The sequence below is a fragment of the Hirundo rustica genome, chromosome 31 (assembly GCF_015227805.2).
Source record: "Hirundo rustica isolate bHirRus1 chromosome 31, bHirRus1.pri.v3, whole genome shotgun sequence".
Classification (NCBI taxonomy): domain Eukaryota; kingdom Metazoa; phylum Chordata; class Aves; order Passeriformes; family Hirundinidae; genus Hirundo; species Hirundo rustica.
In genome coordinates, this window is record NC_053480.1 from 365,995 (window position 1) to 383,117 (window position 17,123).

The window sequence follows — 17,123 nt, forward strand, 5'->3', positions numbered from 1 at the left end:
AGCCATATGGCTAAGTCAACAGGAAGATCTAAAGTTCTCCGGCGAACCTGGCCCTGTAAAATGCACTCAGCAATGAGTTGAATTACCTGCTGCTGTTGAGGGGAAAAAGTCACTTGTTGTGTGGGGTCAGTCCCTTTCAGCAAAGGGCATAACTGATCAATTAGTTCATTAGGAATTTCAACTATAGGCCTAAGCCACTGTAAATCCCCTAACAGTTTTTGTGCATTATGTAATGTAGTAATGTTGTGATGAAATTGCAGCTTTTGGGGAGTAACCGTCTGTTCTGTCAAAATCCATCCTAAATACTTCCATGGAGAAGATCGCTGGATTTTTTCAGGGGCTACAATCAGAGCTTGTTTAGCAAGGGTCTGTTGAATTTGGTGAATTTGTAAATCTGAAAAGGGCTGAGGTTGTGCAAACAAAAGGTCATCCATGTAATGATAAATGATAACTTGAGGCCGCTGCTGCCTTAGAGGTTGTAGGGCAGAATTAACAAAAAGTTGACACAAGGTGGGGATGTTGCGCATGCCTTGAGGTAACACAGTCCATTCAAACCTTTGATCGGGGTGCTGACGATTTACAGCTGGTAACGTAAAAGCAAACCTAGGTGTATCTTGAGGATGCAATGCTATAGTGAAAAAACAGTCTTTTAAGTCCACTATTAACAAAGGCTAATGTTGAGGCAACATAGCTGGGTTAGGCAAACCTGGTTGAAGAGCTCCCATAGGTTCCATTTGGGCGTTCACTGCACGAAGGTCGTGAAGCAGTCGATATTTTCTAGATTTTTTCTTTATAATAAATATAGGGGTGTTCCATGGGCTGGTAGACAGTTTCAGGTGACCTTGTTGAAGTTGCTCTTGTACTAAGGCATGTGCATGTTGTAAGCTTTCCCCTTTCAATGGCTACTGCTTAACCCACACCGGAGTGTTTGTATTCCAGGTGAGAGGAATGGGGAAAGTCCAAGCAGCAGCCATTATCCCAAAGGGTGATCATTGGTGAGAACAATACCAAGTTGTGCCAACACATCTCGTCCAATTAAACACTGTACTGTAGGTGGAAGTGGTGTAATTGAAAAGGATGCTTGTGCATATTTCTCATCAATGACTACAGTGAGCGTCGGTGTTCGACTAGCTAGAGTCATTCCTCCTACTCCAGTCACTGTTGTGGCAGCTGCCTGCAGAGGCCAATCATGAGGCCATTCACTTGGAGCAATAATGCTGGTATCTGCTCCAGTGTCCAATAATCCCATAAGTTTTTTAATCTGTCCATTGAGGCAGAGCTCAACTGCCCTCCGAGGTCATGTAGAAAGATCTATGGTTAATAATGTTAGTCCTCCTGTAGAGCTAAAACCCCCTTGATTTCTTGCATCATGTCGCATAGGAGAAATATCTTTTGCTAATTGAGGAAGGGGTATTAATTGTGCCAGTTTTTGTCCCTTTTTTATCTGCAGGGGGGAGTATTGAGTATAAGCCATAATCATAATTTCCTCACAATAATCTGCATCAATGACACCAGGTAAAACAAACAATCCCAGCATAGTCGTGGAAGAGCGCCCCAGCAAAAGTCCACCTACTGGTTGTCCATTGATTATAATAGGTCCTATAAGTCCCGTGGGGATCTTGAGAGGATTTGTGGTCATTATAGTGACATCTACTGCGGCTGCCATGTCCATGCCGAGGCTCCCGCTGGTGGCTGGTCGCAGTTGTTTGTTGGCGTTGCAGCCGCTACTTGTGTCCCGGCGCGGCGACTGTTCGCGCTGCTCCTCAAGTTTCCCGACCTCCGTCGACAGGCGCTGGTGTTATGTGTGTCAATGCAGCATTTTGCACACCAAACCTCTGCAGCATTACACTCTCTTCGGATATGTCCGCTACTGCCGCAACGAAAACATTTCATGCGAGCACCAGAAGGTGGGGAGCGAGGACCAGTGCTAGCCGTTGCTACTTGAAGAGGAGCAAGAGCTGCTATTACCTGCGTCTGAGAAGCTTTTGCCTGCTCTTGTAATCCGAGCCCTAATTGTTTTATAGCATCAACTAAAAATGCCTGCGTTCCTGATGGCACAGTTGCTGCCTTTTCTAATAAATCAGCTATTGACCAATCCCCTGCCATAGTATTTATTATTGATCTAGTGTGTGAATTGCTATTTTGTAAAACACACTGTTTCAATAATGCCCCTTTCATGTAATCCTGAACACTTGCTCTATCTATGGCTTCTGCTACTTTGTCTACAAAGGACCCCAAGGTTTCCTCACGACCCTGCTTGATTCCCATATATATGGGTAATCCCCCCGGAGCTTTAACCTTATCAATGGCCCTTCTTGCTACTGCCATAGCCTCTCGACACTTGTCTGGTCCCATAAGGGCTTGAGCCTCCATTCTTTGATAGGGTCCCAGCCCTAACAATTCATCTAACGTTATACCTTGTAGTGGATCACCTTGTCCCCTTTGCACAGCCGCTGAGGCTTGTGCTTTTGCCTGCCAATGTGCAGTAAATAACAAATGTTGATGTTGCGTAAAAATAAGTTGGGCTATCCCTTTTATATCTGCTGGCAACAAAACATGAGCATTAAAAAGATACTCTAACATTTGTTTTGCAGGCTCACTAGTAACTCTATATTGCCCAACCGTAGAGCGCAGCTGCGCTAACATTTTCCAATCTAAAACTGTAACTGTTGCCTGCAAACCTCCTGCTGGATTTGGCGTAAAAGTAACTGGAAAAGCCAAACAATCAGAGGAAGCCTCCAACATATCTTTATCACCCTGCTCAGCGCCTTGCCGAGCCAAGGCTGCCCACACCTCGCGGCGTTCCCTTGCCATAGCCCCCGCAAGGTCAGATTCTGCCCCAGGGATAGGCTCCTGGCTATCTGGGAACATGGCCACCTGAGGCAATACGGGGGCAGCATTCCCGGGGCTGCGTGGAGGCTCCCTTATGTTGTTGGCTCCTTGTCTAGATTCTACTTCTGCCAGAGGAGGTGCTGAGGCTGGTAAATGTATGGTAGTGAATACGGGAGGATTAGGGGTACTAGTGCCTAAGAAGGGATTATAATCTTTATTCTTTTCCTGAGCTGACACTACTTCTCGAGCTGCCCTTTTTTCTGCCTGACATAACAACAACTCATTATGTACCACCCTCCATATTTTGCTCATTTTCTTGGCTGTCTTATCATCATCTAATGTGAGCTCCCATAGCTTATCCCCAAATCGTCTCCATTCCACTAACTCATGAACAGTATGAGGGTTAATAAAAAACCCTTGAGAATAACCATATTCTAAAAGTTCAGGTAACTTTTTTCTTAAATTTAATCCCTTAATCTGGCGTTTCTGCAAGAACGCCATAAATAAATCATATGCCGCTTGCCTGTCCATAATTACGTCAGCGCTGTTGCAGCCTCTCCAGGTCTCGGCAGCACGTATCGGCTAAGCCCACCTCTGTGGTCGCTCAGGGCACGGAGCACTCCCAGGTTCTGTTGCTCTTAAGCCGTCTTTCTGCTTGCAGGACCCGAACCCTACGTTGTTCCCAGTCGTGTATCACGTCGGAATGGTCACCATTTGTCGGAAAACAACGGGAGACAAGCCACATCCGATGATGATCAACAAGTCTCAGCTTTATTTAGATTAATAGCAAATATATAGTGTCAATAATTAGTTCATACATATTACAAAACTATAGCTCATGATTGGCTTATGATATTTTGACGCATGTTCTTTCTGTAATCAGCCTTGCGGTTACAATTTTCCTAATCTAGCATTTTCAGTTCCTTAGCCTAGCATTTTTCAGCATTTTTGTACTAACAACACCTTTGTTGTTGTATCATTCTAGTGCTCAAGGATATTATATCCTTGTTAATCATCACGTACACCACATAGACATAGTTACATTCCAACCGACTTAACAGTATCATGGCCCTTGCTGTGCAGCCATGCATCAGAAAAATTCTCCACAGAAAGATTCTCCACACCCAAAAGCCCAGCGATATCCTTTTGGGTCTTTGAAGTATCCATTTCTGAGATAGTCTATGCTGAGGATGCATGGGGGCCTCTGGGCCAGTCACGATGGGGTGTTTTTGCCACCCATTCCCGGTTAAACTCACTTCGGCCTCCAATACAGTCAGCTGCTGGGACCCTCCTGTCACTCCAGAAATAGAAATGGATTCTGTTCCTACATACCTTGATGGCATCAGGGTACATTGGGCACCAGTGTCAACCAAAGCCGTATATTTTTGTGGGTCAGATGTGCCAGGCCATCGGATCCACACAGTCCAATAGATCCGATTGTCCCTTTCCTCTACCTGGCTAGAGGCAGGGCCCCCCTATTCCTGGTCATGGTACACGTTGCTCTCTTCCTGTAAATATGTTCCTGAGGTCCCTTCCAGAGGATCAGTCATATCATTCTTCCTATGCTGTCTGGAGTCCTGTGCCTTTGAGACTGGAGCAGTGTTGGCTCTAGATGAGCTCTTCGTGGTAGGTGTCTCTCTCTTCAGTTCACTTACCCGGGCCGCTAAGGAGGAGGTGGGTTTTCCATCCCAATTCCTCATGTCTTCTCCATGCTCCCGAAGAAAAGACCAGAGGTTACCCCGTGGAGTGTATCCTCTCTCCCTGCCTGGTGGGTACCTGCTCCTAATGGCAGAGACTCTTGTTGGTTCTGGCGAGATGTGGTAAATTTCTTCCTTAAGTTCCTTTCTCAGTTTCTGATGGCCCTCTTCAATCAAACTCCGGACTTGCTCAGCCAGCCTTGTTTCCACAGATGAGACATGGGTACGAAATGGGGCAGTGACAGTGTCCTCGTAAATTCTCAATTTATTGACCAAGACGCCCACCTTGTCCTCACCTTCCCTCCATTGCAGCGTTGCCAGGTAACGGGAGTACATCTCTGGTCCAAGCCGTGCAAATCTCAACCACATCTGCGATGTGCACTGGACATCATCTGGGCTTTTAGGAAATCTCTCCTCTTCTGAGAAAATGATCTCCAGCACAGCCAATTCCCTCAGGCATCGGGTACCTTGTTCCATTGTGCTCCATTTTCCTTGGTGCACCTGGAGGTCTTCTTTACAAAGGTATCTGTCCCTCACACTTGTTAGCAGTCGCCGCCAGAGGCTGAGAGTTTGTTGGGTTCTCCCGATCCCCTGGTCAATGACCACATCCCGAGACAGCGATCCCAGTTGCCTGGCCTCACTTCCGTCCAGAATGGTGTCATTGGCTGCAGCGTCCCAGATGCGGAGCAGCCAGGTCAGGATGGACTCGTTTGTCTGGCGGGTGAATTCCCTCCGCAGGTCACGCAGTTCACCCAGGGATAGAGAGCGGGTGATGATCTCTGGCTCTGTCTCTTCTGCTGGGTGCGAAGGTCCTGCCACATCCTCATCAGTCATTATGCGGACTGATTTGCTCTTTGATTTCTTCTTCTGAACAGGGGCAACTGCCACTGGTTTAGGTTGTTCTGCTTCTGTGACAGTTTGTGTGGAGATGCTGATGGCACCTTTGGTTTCTTTCTCCTCTGTGACAGCTTGTGTAGACACTGACACTGTTGCTTTGGTTTTGGTTCCTTTCTCCTCTGTGACAGTCTGCGTAGATGCGGTTCCTGTTTCCTCTACGACAGTTTGTGTAGACACGGATGCCGTTGTTTTGCATTTGTTTCTTTTTCCCTCTTCCTCAAGGAGACGCTGCACCACCCCATGTAGTGTTTGATTTCTAAACATGGTGCAGGCCGTGCAGAGAAGGCAAAGCAGAACTAACAACAATATTATGCTGTCCTTGGCACCTAGAGAGAACTCAATACTTTCGAAAACTGCTGTGCCATACCTAATATACTGGAAAAAATCATTCTTTACCCCTCCCCACAGGCGCTGGGTGCGATTGTTGAGAGCCCAGATGTAGCATTCTGGACCAGGACAAGAAAACAAAATAGAGTATATATTCGAAATTATGCTCATTGCCTCAGAGGTTATCACACAATAAACATAATAGACCAATACAGCAATTCTGGTACCATACCCTGGTTTACACATGAGCATTAAGACCGGCAAATACTGCCCCATGTGTGGGGAAATGTAGAGAGCTAGGTATAAGATATATGAAAGCATGCTGAGCATCATAGCGGACAGCTAGGGGTTTTTTGTTGTTGTTGTTCGTTTGTTTGTTTGTTTTTTTCCTCACTACAAAATTGTAATTCTGACTTTTCTCAGTACCTCCTGCCCCACGTTGGCCGCCAAAATATATGTGCTGGCTTGAAGGCAAAACCAGCAAGAGACTCCAAGTCAGAAGAAACAATTTAATAGGAGAGGAAAAAAAGTAAAATAAAAGAAAATAAAACACATGCAATGGTACAAAAGATCACTGACAGAGTCAGAATACAACCTGAAACCGTGGGGGTAGCAGCCCAGATGAAGTGGTCTTGTTGAAGCAGTGTTCCTGCAGAAAGGTCTGGTAGCTCTTGTCCTCTGGGAATCCAGTGGGTAAGGCTGCCTGTGCTGTCCCAAAGCCCAGATTATATCCAGGTGGGAATGCTTGGCTCCTCCCCCTGGGCAGAGCATCTCACAATGGACTGATATCATTTTATCAGTCTTGCAATGGGTCCTTGATTGCCTATTAAACAGAGATAGCTCCTGGGGAGAGTTATCTATGAGTCATGCAGGACGGAATTGATGGGCCATTAACAGAAGATAGTCTGGAGGGAGGGGGCAAGGGAAACAGTGCACAACTTAGTTTCAACATTTCATGTAGATGGTGATAGAATACATACTTTGGGCACATCTTACTTTGTAACCTAGGACATTCCCGAAGTTGTAGCCAACAATTTTCAGTGGTGAAAACAGATGCCAATATTCCAACTAACCCCCTGATAGGTCCCTGTCCTTTCCAAAGCAATTCCCAGGTCCTGACCCAGAGGATCATTCTACATTCCTCTATGACTAAAAAACCAAACTTTACTAATCCATGACTCATTCCTAGTAAAGAACTGTTACTCCTATTCCCCTATCTTTGCCTGAAAGCCCCTAATTGCAAAATTATAATAATTTGGAAAGAAAGGCGTTTACATTCTCCATTCCAAGGGAGGCTCTAGCTTTCCTTGGCAGACAACTGGCTTTCAAAACCAAGACAATGCTTTAAATCATTCCCCCTCTGTACTTGTAGAACTGCACCAAATAATCATTATTCTTCTTTGCCTGATACCTAACTATACAAGACATTACTATTGCTAAATGTTTCTACTGTTATCCATTATTTTATTGTTACTATTTATCTATTATTAGATATTTACTAGTGTCAGATTACTATTAGTAGATGTTTATCGATGGTTAGATGTTAATTCTTGTTAGTTGTTTACTACTGTTAGACACGTATCTGTCATTGAATACCTGTTGTTAGTAGATATTTGGAATAGAGACTTAACAAGGAAAAGGCCTTGTCAAGCCTCTAAAGGGGGGAAATGGTGCCTTAAGCATTAGCTTTCATGTTTTCAGATTCTCTGCTGCCTAGGGATGTAGCTCTGAGCCTCATATTAAGTGCCAGTAAGCTCTCTTCACAGAGTAGGGAGGCAAAACAAATCCTTTTCCTGCTGGAGACCAAGGACAATTTTCAGTCCAACACCACAAACCATGGTGGGCTGAAGGGAGGAACAAGAAGGATGGGACCTCACAACCTGAAGCTGTAATCGGACAATTAAACCCCAATATGCAAATAGACCAAAACTTATAAAAATGTAACATCTTGTGACCCCAATGCCATCTTTCTTTGGTGGCCACCCTGGGTGAGCCCTGGTCAGGCTCCTGCCTTGCCCAAGGTAGATCCCGGAGGCCTTTCAATAAATAACTAATTTTCTAGCTCTGTCCAGTCTCTGTCTCAGGTCAGCCTTCCTAAGGCATCAGTTTCATACCAGAACTAAAGCATTGGGAATCTTTGTGGTTCTTGGCTTTAAAACATGGAAAAACAGGAAATGGATCCAGTAGCAATGCGTGCAGGTGGGAGCAGCAGGATGAGCTCTGCCAGGAACTCTCAGCTTTCCTGGGAAGAGGAAAGGGGCTGGATCCAGCTCCATGGATTGCTCAGGCGGTGATTCCTGCCAGGATGCGAGAAGGTCACGGTGTCACCCTGTCCCTGTCCCCACCCCGCAGGATGGACCTGGCTGGAGCCCATGGAGAGCGGGAGCTGCTCCAGAATCCCAACTGATCCTGCCCCAATCCTGCCTCAGTTCTTCTCCATCCATCCCACCTAATCCTGCCCCACCCATCCTGCCCCAATCCCTCTCTGGAATCCCAACCTGACCCTGCTCCATCCATCCTGCACTAATCCTGCTCCACCCATCCCACTGGATCCCACTCTATCCATTGTGCCCCAGTCCCACTCCATCCATCCCAACTGATCCCACACTGGAATCATGCCTTGATCCAGAATCCCACCTGACCCTGCCCCACCCCTCCTGCCCCAGTCCTGCTCCAATTCATCCTCCCTGATTCTTGTCTGGAATCCAGCCACGATCCTGCTCCATCCATCTTGCACCAATCCTGCTGCATCCATCCCACCTGATCCCTCTCCAGAATCCAGCCCCAGTCCCACTCTACAATTCCATCTGATCCCACTCTGGACCCCTTCTCTGATCCCGAGTCCCGCCCTGATCCCAATCTGTCCTTCCTTCCCTGATCTCCCTCTGGAATCCCACCCTGATCCCACTCCTTACGTGTGGTTGAGCCATTGGTTCCCACATCTTTCTCTGCAGAAAGAGAAGATCCATGAGATTCCAGCATGGATCACAGACCAGGATTAACCCCTGGATCCATCCTGGGATCCACACAGAAGGGATCCAAAGCTGGATCCACCTTTGGAACTCACCGGCTGCCATGTTGTATCCATTCCTGTCCCTCCTCCCTGTGGAAAAACAGGGGGATCAACGTCAGTGGCACAGGATTCCTGGAACGGTGCCGGGTGGATCCATGCCCCTTTCCTGACCCCATCCCGTGTGTTACCGGATTGGAGCTTCCAGGCAATTAATCCAATGAGGGCAATGACAAGGATGGCAGCAATGACACACACAGCGTCCACCACGGTGAGATTCCCGCCAGATGTCGGCTCTGGGAAATGCAGGATAGTGAGGAGAGAAAGGGGAATCCCCATTTGGGAATTTTAAAGTCCCAGTTCCCACATTCCCAACCTCACCCCAAGTGAAGATCCTGGGCTCCAGCATTCCAGGATGCTCCACCCTGCACCGGTACAGGTCCCGCTCCTCCGGCAGCGCCTCAATCCTGGCCCAGGTGTGGAAGGTGCCGTCACTGTTGGGAAGGATCCCACCCCACTCCGTCTCCTGATCCCAGATGTCATCTCCCTTCATCCAGTTGACTGTGATGGTGTTGGGGTAGAATCCGTAGGCGTGGCAGGACAAGATCAGCATCCCGTGTTCCTCTTTTCCGGACACATGGACATCAGGGGACTCTGGAATGGGATAACGGTGAGAGGTGTCCATGGAATTCCATCCATGGGAATGGGATGTGGGTGAGATCTGCCCATGGAATTCCACAGAAATGGGATGTGGTGGAGATCTGCCCATGGAATTCCCACTGGAATGGGATGTGGGGGAGATCTGCCCATGGAATTCCCACTGGAATTACCATGTTCTCCAATCCTCCATTCCCAAATCCCAAATCACCACCCACCTTTGTGCTCCAGCTCCTTCTGCCCGTATCTGACGTATTTCTGGAGCCATTCTGGGCAGACATGCTTCAGGTAATTTGTCCAACCCTCAACCTCGTTCCATTCATCTTCCCAGCGCCTCCTGGTGATCTCAGCAGCCGCGTCAGCTGCAACAAATCTCCCAGATGCCAGCTCGAAGGAGATGAAATCCCGCCCATCATACCCATATCTGTAGGATCCACGGACGCTCCTGTCCGACAGGAGGTCACAGCCGGTAAGCCACTGTATGGTGTGGAGACCTGAGGGGATTGTACCCACAGAGACCCATGGAATTGTGTCCCAGCCCCACACAGCCCCACTCCAGCCCTATGGAGCCCCAGAGTCGGATGGAGACCCACAGAGCCTCATCCCAGCCCCTTGGACCGCATGGATCCACGTGCCAACCCCACGGATCACAAGATATGCCATACCATCCTAATAGATCCCCATCTCAGCCCCTTGGATCCCCATGAATCCATATCTGAGCCCCACAAATCCCATCCCAGCCCCACAGATTCCAGCCCCGTGGATCCCCATCCTAGCCCCATAGATCCTATCCCAGCCCTACTGTTCCCATCCCAGCCCCACAGATCCCCATCCCAGCCCCATGGATCCCATCCCATCCCATCCCCACAGATCCCATCCCATTCCCACGGATCCCATCCCCGCCCCACGGATCCCCCCACTCACCCCTGCTCTGGTTGTACCGGCCCCGCAGTGTCTCCAGGTCCACAGCCGCATTGTGCTGGTTCCTCTCATTGATCTGGGTCTCCCTATCCCAATATCCCGGCTCAGCTCCATCCTTCATCCACTGTGTCAGCGGCTCCATCCGGCCCCGCTCGCTGTCGTACCGTGTGAAGGGGATCCCATCCACGGACCCCAGGATCATGAACTGGGGGACCCCTGGGCTGGGCTCCGACACCGACATGAACAGGTAACGCAGGGAGTGGAGAACTGGGGGCACACAGGGATTTGGAGGGCTTGAGGGGGTCATGGATCAGTGAAAGGGGAAACTGGGAGAGCTGGGAAGGGGTTTGGGGATCCCAGGGCCAGGGAAAGCATGAGCACGGGGTTCCAGGGTTATGGAATAAGGGGCTTTGCAGGGACTGGGAGAGTTGGGATGGGGTTTCCATGGGATCCCCAGTCCCAGGAAAGGGAGTCTGGGGGTCCCCAGGGCCAAGGGAAGAGGGGTCACAAGGTGGGGAGACCTGGGAATAGGAGATTCAGGGGTCCTTGATGCAGAGGAAAGGGGGGGCTGGAGGCTGAGGAAAGCAAGAACGGGGTTCCAGGGGGTCTCAGGGTCAAGGAAAAGGGATTGGGGTAGGCAGGATGGATGGAAAAGGGGATGCAGAGGGGAATTGCTGCAGGATAAGGGGGTGCAGAAAGGGATTGATGCAGGATAAGGGGGTGCAGGAGGAATTGGTGCAGGATTAGGGGGTTCAGGGGCGTCCCAGTGTCCGTGGATGGAAATTCAGGGGGACCCCAGGGCCCAGAATCCCCCCAGGGACCCTCCCAGATCCCTGGGGTACCCCATGCACAGGGTGAAGAACTAGGGGGACACAGAGACTGGGGGGTCTGGGGGCATCCAAGGGTCAGGAAGCAGAACTGGGAGAGCAGGGAAGGGTCCAAGGAAGGGACTGGGAGAGGTGGGATGGGGGATCCAGGGGGTCCTTGTGCCCATGAAAAGGGGGTCTGGGTGTTCCCGGTGTTGAGGGCAGTGGGGTCTGGGAGGTGGGAAAGGCAGGAATGGGGGTCCAGGGGGTCCCTGGGTCACGGGAAAGGGGGGTCTGGGGCTGGGAGAGGCGGGTGGATCCCGGAGGCGCAGCCTGGGCAGTGGGAAAGAGAAAGTGACCAAGGGAACTCGGTCGGGGAAAGGGGGAATTCCAGGGAGTTCATCTGGATCCCATGGGATCCTCACTGCGACTCCCCTGAAACCCCCGGGACACTCTGGGACCCCGTTTAGGGAAGCGGCGAGAGTGGAAAAGGTGGGGGGAACGGAAAGTGGGGTGGTCTAGCGGATCCAAAGGTCAAGGAAAAGGGCGGGTGTGGGAAAAGCGGGAGGCCGAAAAGGGGATGGAGGGGGGTCACAGGATGCAAATTGGGGGTTTAGGGGTGTCCCAGTGCCAAGGAACAGGGGTTCAGGGCGGTTTTCCTACCCCAGAAATGGGGGTTCAGGAGGGTCCCGATGCCAGATAAGGGGGTACAGGGGGTACCCGGTGCTGGGGAAGGGGATGGAGGGGGGGGTCACAGGACCCACAATGGGGGCTATGGGGGGGGTCCTGTGCCCGGGAATGGACGTTCCGGGGTGTCCAGTTTTCGGGGGTGTCCCACTCACCTTTGTTCGCGCCCGCCGGCTCCCCCAGGAGCCCCAGAACCCCCAGGAGCAGCCCCAGCCCCAGCGCTGCAGCCATCGCGCCGCTCCGCTCCCGCCCCGCTCCGAGCCCCGGACCCGCTCACAGCTCTGGCCCCGCCCCCGGAGCCACCTCCCGCCTCGCCATTGGCCAGAATATTTGGAGTTGACCAATGGCGACCCGATCTGAGAGTGACGTCACCGGTACCCGGGTAGATCCCGCTCTCACAGGTTGGGACGCGGAGCCGAAAGCGCTCGGGAGAGCGCGGGGGAGGGAGGGGACGGGGGAATTCCAGAGAATTCCTCTGGATCCCTCTGGATCCCTCTGGATCCCCGCTGCGACCCCCCTGGGGCCCTCTGAGAACCACCCGGGACCCACTGAAATGCGCTGGGAGTAGAGAACTGGGGGGGTCCTGGATAAGGGGGTGGAGGGGTCTCTCCATGCCCAGGAACGGAGGTTTAGGGGGGTCTCGGGGTCAAGGAAAGGGGGGTGAGGGCACTGGGAGAGGCGGAATGGGGGTCCAGAAGGGTTTCCGTGCCCGGGAATGGGGGTTCAGGGGGGATCCGGGTCCCAGATAAAGGCGTGCAGGGGTGTTCTGGGCTGGGGAAGGGGGTACAGGGGGGTCCCGGCGCCCCGAAATGAATGGTCATGGGGGTCTCTGTGCCCAGGATTTCTGGGTTCGCCAAGAAGTGGAAGTGCAGCGGGGTCCCCGTGTCCAGGATTTGCGGTTCAGGGGGGTCCCGGTGCCGAGGGCAGTCATCGCTCCCCGGGCGGGTCCCTGTGCCGCAGCTTGGGAGACGCCAAAGTGACCGGGGGAGCGCGGGGAGGGGACAGAGGAAATCCTGGGAATTCCTCAGGACCCCCCACAGGACGCACAGGGGGTGGAGAACTGGGGCGATGCAGAGATTGGGGGGGTCTGGGGGCGTCCAAGGGTCAGGAAGCGAAACTGGGAAAGCAGGGAAGGGTCCAAGGTCCAAGGAAGGGATTGAGAGAGGCGGGATGGGGGATCCAGGGGGTCCCTGTGCCCACAAAAGGGGGTCCGGGGTCCCCGGTGTTGAGGGCAGTGGGGTCCGGGAGGTGGGAAAGGCAGGAATGGGGGTCCAGGGGGTCCCTGGGTCACGGGAAAGGGGGGTCTGGGGCTGGGAGAGGCGGGCGGATCCCGAAGGCGCAGTTTGGGAGACGCGAAAACGAGACGGGAGGAAAGGGTAATTCCAGGGAATTTATCTGGAGAGCGCTGGATTTCCTCTGAGACCCCCCGGGACTCTCTGGAACCCCTTCCGGGAAGAGTCGGGAATGGAGAACTGGGGGGACGCAGAAATTTGGGAGATCTGGGGGGTCCAAAAGCCGAGGAAAAGGGCGGGTCTGGGGTCTGGGAAAAGCGGGGTGGCCGAAAAGGGGGTGCAGGGGGGTCCCAGAGCACTGATGGGGCTGCAGGGGGGTCCCAGTCCCGGATAAGGGGGTGCAGGGGGGTCGCGGTGCTGGAGAAGGGAGTACAGGGGAGTCCCCGTGCCCAAAAATGGGGGTTCAGGGGGTTCCCGTGCCGGGGAATGCTTGTTAACAGGAAGCTTCCTTCCCGGAATTCGGGGTTCAAGGGGATCCTGGTGCCCAGAAATGGGGGCTCAGGGGGGGTCCCGGTGCCAGATGAGGGGGTTCAGGGGGGTCTCGATGTTGGGGAAGGGAATGAAGGGGGGACACAGGACCCAAGTTAGGGGTTCAGGGGGTGCCGGTGCCCAGGAATGGGGGCGGCCGGTGCCAGATGAGGGGGTTCAGGGGGGGTCCCGGTGCCCGGGAATTGCGGTTCAGGGATGTCCCTGTTTCGAGGGGTCCCGCTCACCTTTGGTCGCGCCCCCCGGCTGCCCCAGGAGCCCCAGGAGCCCCAGGAGCACCCCCAGAGCCAGCGCTGGAGCCATCGCAGCCGTCCCCGATCGCAGCTGCGCTGCAGAAAGTGAAAGTGCCCGAGGGAGCAGGGCGGGAGGGGAAAAGCGGAATTCCAGGGAGCGCACCCGGATCCCCTCGTGGAACCCCAACGGATCCCTCAGGGATCCATTTGGGACCCTCCACGGCCCCGCGCTGCGGGACCCCCGGGCCGGGCTGTGCTGAGCTCGCGGGTCCTGGTCCGGCCCAAAGCGGGGGAAGCCTCCCCATCCGCGGATCCATTTTTTTTTTCCTCTCCTCCTTTCCGTCGGGCTATCCTAAATCCCGGAGCGGCTGGAGAGCCCCGTGCCCTGTTCGGGTTTCACAGGAAAGGGAGGCCTGGGGGTGAGGTGCCCTGGGCTGGCTGGGAATGGGGGTCCGGGGGTGCCCGGGGTGATGGAAACAGGGGATCCAGGGGCTGGGAGAGGAGGATTCCCGGGAAAAGGGGGTGCAAAGGGATCCCAGTGCCTGGAAATGGGACAGGGGAGGAGGGAACAGGATCTGGGAAGCCGTGCTGGGACAGGCTGGGATGGACTGGGACAGGCTGGGACACCGGGATACACCAGGACTGGGAGAAGAACCCATGGGGAGCAGAACTGGGGCACCAGGGATCATACTGGGATATACTGGGGCCACATTGAGGGCTACTGGGAGCGTGCTGGGATAACTGAGGTATACTGGGAGAGACTGGGAGTGGTTTGGATCATACTGGGCCTGACTGGAGTCATACTGGGAGTGACCAGATCTGTAGTAGGAGTGAATAGGAGGAACTGGAATAATGCAGGGGGTAACTGGGATCATACTGGGAGCAGCTGGGCCCATGCTGGGGTCATACTTGGGGTGACTGGAATAATACTGGGAGGAACTGGGAGTGACGGGAATCATAATGGGGGTGATTTAGACCAAACCAAACTCACACTGGGAGTGTCTGGAGGTTATTGGGATCGTGCTGGGGGTGACTGGGATGATACTGGGGGTGACTGGGGGCAGGGTGATGCTTGGAGTGACTGGAATAATACTGGGAGGATCTGGAGGTTACTGGGATCATGCTGGAAGTGACTGGACTTGCACTGGAACCAACTGGGACCACAGTGGGTGCAAATGGCACCACAGAAGGTGTGACTGGGCTCATACTGGAACTGACTGGAGCCACACTGGACTCTTACTGGGAGTGACTGAGAGTGAAAGGAGCCTTATGGGGCATGACTGGGAGCCAGTGGGACTGCGTTGGGGGCAACTGAGATCCTACTGGGAGCGATTTCGAACATCCAGGGGGTGACCGGGAAGCAGCGCTGAGGCAGCGGCGGAGCTCGGAGGCGGCCCCAGCACAGGTGGTGGGACATTAATTTTAAAGAATTAAGGATTTTTATGAAAGTTAAGATAATAAATTGCTGAATTAGCTGAAGTAGATAGGTAAGCTTTGTTCGCAGTTAGCAGAGGCCGGATCTTAGATAAACTATCCCTGATTTAGTAACTCATTGCTTGTCAGCTTTATGTTTATGTAGCTGTGCTTGTAACAAAAACCAAAATGTGGTAAATAGGACATAAGATAGCTGCAGATTTACTGCTTAAAGAACCACTGAACACAGGAAACTATAAGTTCTACCACGGATTCATTTGTCACAAATGCATTGAAAAGGCAGAAAGGTCAGGACGAAGAAGACTCATCTTACTTCCTCATTTTTGGTGACCCCTCTCCAGAATAGACCCCCCACTCATTTTAGGAAACAAACTACACACGCTTAATAGCTTTTTTTGCCAATTATCATACGAAGCGAGGAATGGGAGACGACAGGGGTATGAATATGTATTTGTATTTTGGGTATTCAAGACTTTTGTAAATAAAAGGCTTTGTAATTACCTGTGAATTTCGCAGTGCAAATTAGGGAAATATCCCACCGTGCTACCCAGCCGTAATAAACATGCACTTCCTAACTTGAAACTGTTAGAGAGTTTTTGTCCGTCACAGTTGGGTATCGATACTAGATCAATACCCGTATATCTTTAATAAGTCAGTGGGAGCCGCGCTGGGTTCTGCCGGGGCTCGGGGCTGGCTGCGGGCCGAGGGGGCGTCCGGGGGCTCTGCCGGGTTCCTTGTGCCGTGTCCGCCCCGTGTTGCCCGTGGCCTGAGGGCGCTGCGGGAGCGGCTGCCCGCGGTCTCCTTGCCGCTGGGGCCTCGGCAGGAGCCGGTGCCGGAGCAGCGCCGGCTCGTCTCGCTTCCTGCGGCTAGGACAGAAGCGGCTGCCCCGTCCCCGGACGCTGCGCTGGGGCCGCCTCCGAGCTCCGCCGCCGCCTCACCGGGCTCCGGCCGCTGCCGCCGCTCCCGGGCCCGCACAGACGCTCCGCCAAGGGCGGCTCTGCTGCGCCAGGGGCGCCCGGGGGGCGGGACGCGCTTCTCCCCGCTCTGCCCAATCAGCGCGCGAGAACCAGGAGTGACGGCGGAATCGGCCAACCGCGACGAGTGGCGGGCTGTGCACACGGCACGGACTCGCCTCCCTTTCCCTGAAGCCCGGCGTTTCTCGGAAACCTCGGCCTCGGAGCCGACTCGGCGCTGGGCCCGGCCCGGGCAGGAGGCCAAGGAACCGCTGCTGCCCTGAACCGCCGCTGCCCTGAACCGCCGGGAGCTCGGGGTGAGCGGGACCTGAAGACGCTGGGAGCTGCGGCTGAGGCCGGGATGGAGCAGGGACTCACCTGCAGCCCTGGCAGGAGCCCCGGCAGGGGCAGGGGATGCCTGAAGGAGGCCCCGAGCCTGTGGGGAGCCCCTGCCGAGCCATGGAAGTGGCTCCTGGCGGGACTTGTGAGCCCGTGGGGATCCCCGCTGGAGCAGCCTGTTTCTGAGGGGCTGTGTCCCGTGAGAGGGGCCCCAGGCTGGAGCAGGACAAGGATTCCTGTCTTGGAGGGGGAAGCAGGGACATGACCTGACTGTGACCCCCATCCCCTGTGCCTCTGGGTGGGGAGGGAATGGAGGATAAAGTTAAGGCCGGGAAGGAGGGAGAGGTGGTGGGGGGGAAGATGTTTTCGTAGGAATTCTTTTCTTTCTCGTTCTCTCACTCTGATGTGTCTGATAATAAATTCGGTTAATTTCCCCGAGTCAAGTGTGCTGTGCCCGTGAGCAATGATTGAACTCTCCCCACTCTTCTCCAGACCCTCGAGCCTTTCTTTCCTTGTGTGTTCTGTGAAAAACGAGGTTCGCTTTCTTGGTAA

At 53.3% G+C, this 17,123-nt stretch overlaps 1 protein-coding gene across 2 annotated transcripts; it reads right to left on the reverse strand.

Moving 5' to 3' along the window:
• Positions 1-3,581: 3,581 nt before the first annotated feature.
• On the reverse strand, positions 3,582-13,957 carry LOC120764556 (class I histocompatibility antigen, F10 alpha chain). Of its 2 annotated transcripts, none has more exons than XM_040088537.2 (8): positions 13,840-13,957; positions 10,345-10,608; positions 9,639-9,914; positions 9,145-9,417; positions 8,955-9,059; positions 8,821-8,856; positions 8,669-8,701; positions 3,582-8,050 (listed from the first exon to the last, which is right to left on the reverse strand). In XM_040088537.2, exons 1-8 carry the CDS (start codon positions 13,913-13,915, stop codon positions 8,037-8,039), a joined length of 1,077 nt encoding a protein of 358 aa, XP_039944471.1. In that variant the 5' UTR covers positions 13,916-13,957; the 3' UTR covers positions 3,582-8,036. The 2 variants fall into 2 exon arrangements, with proteins under 2 accessions (XP_039944471.1, XP_039944472.1); XM_040088538.2 differs by lacking the exon at positions 13,840-13,957 and adding an exon at positions 11,990-12,086.
• Positions 13,958-17,123: the final 3,166 nt, after the last annotated feature.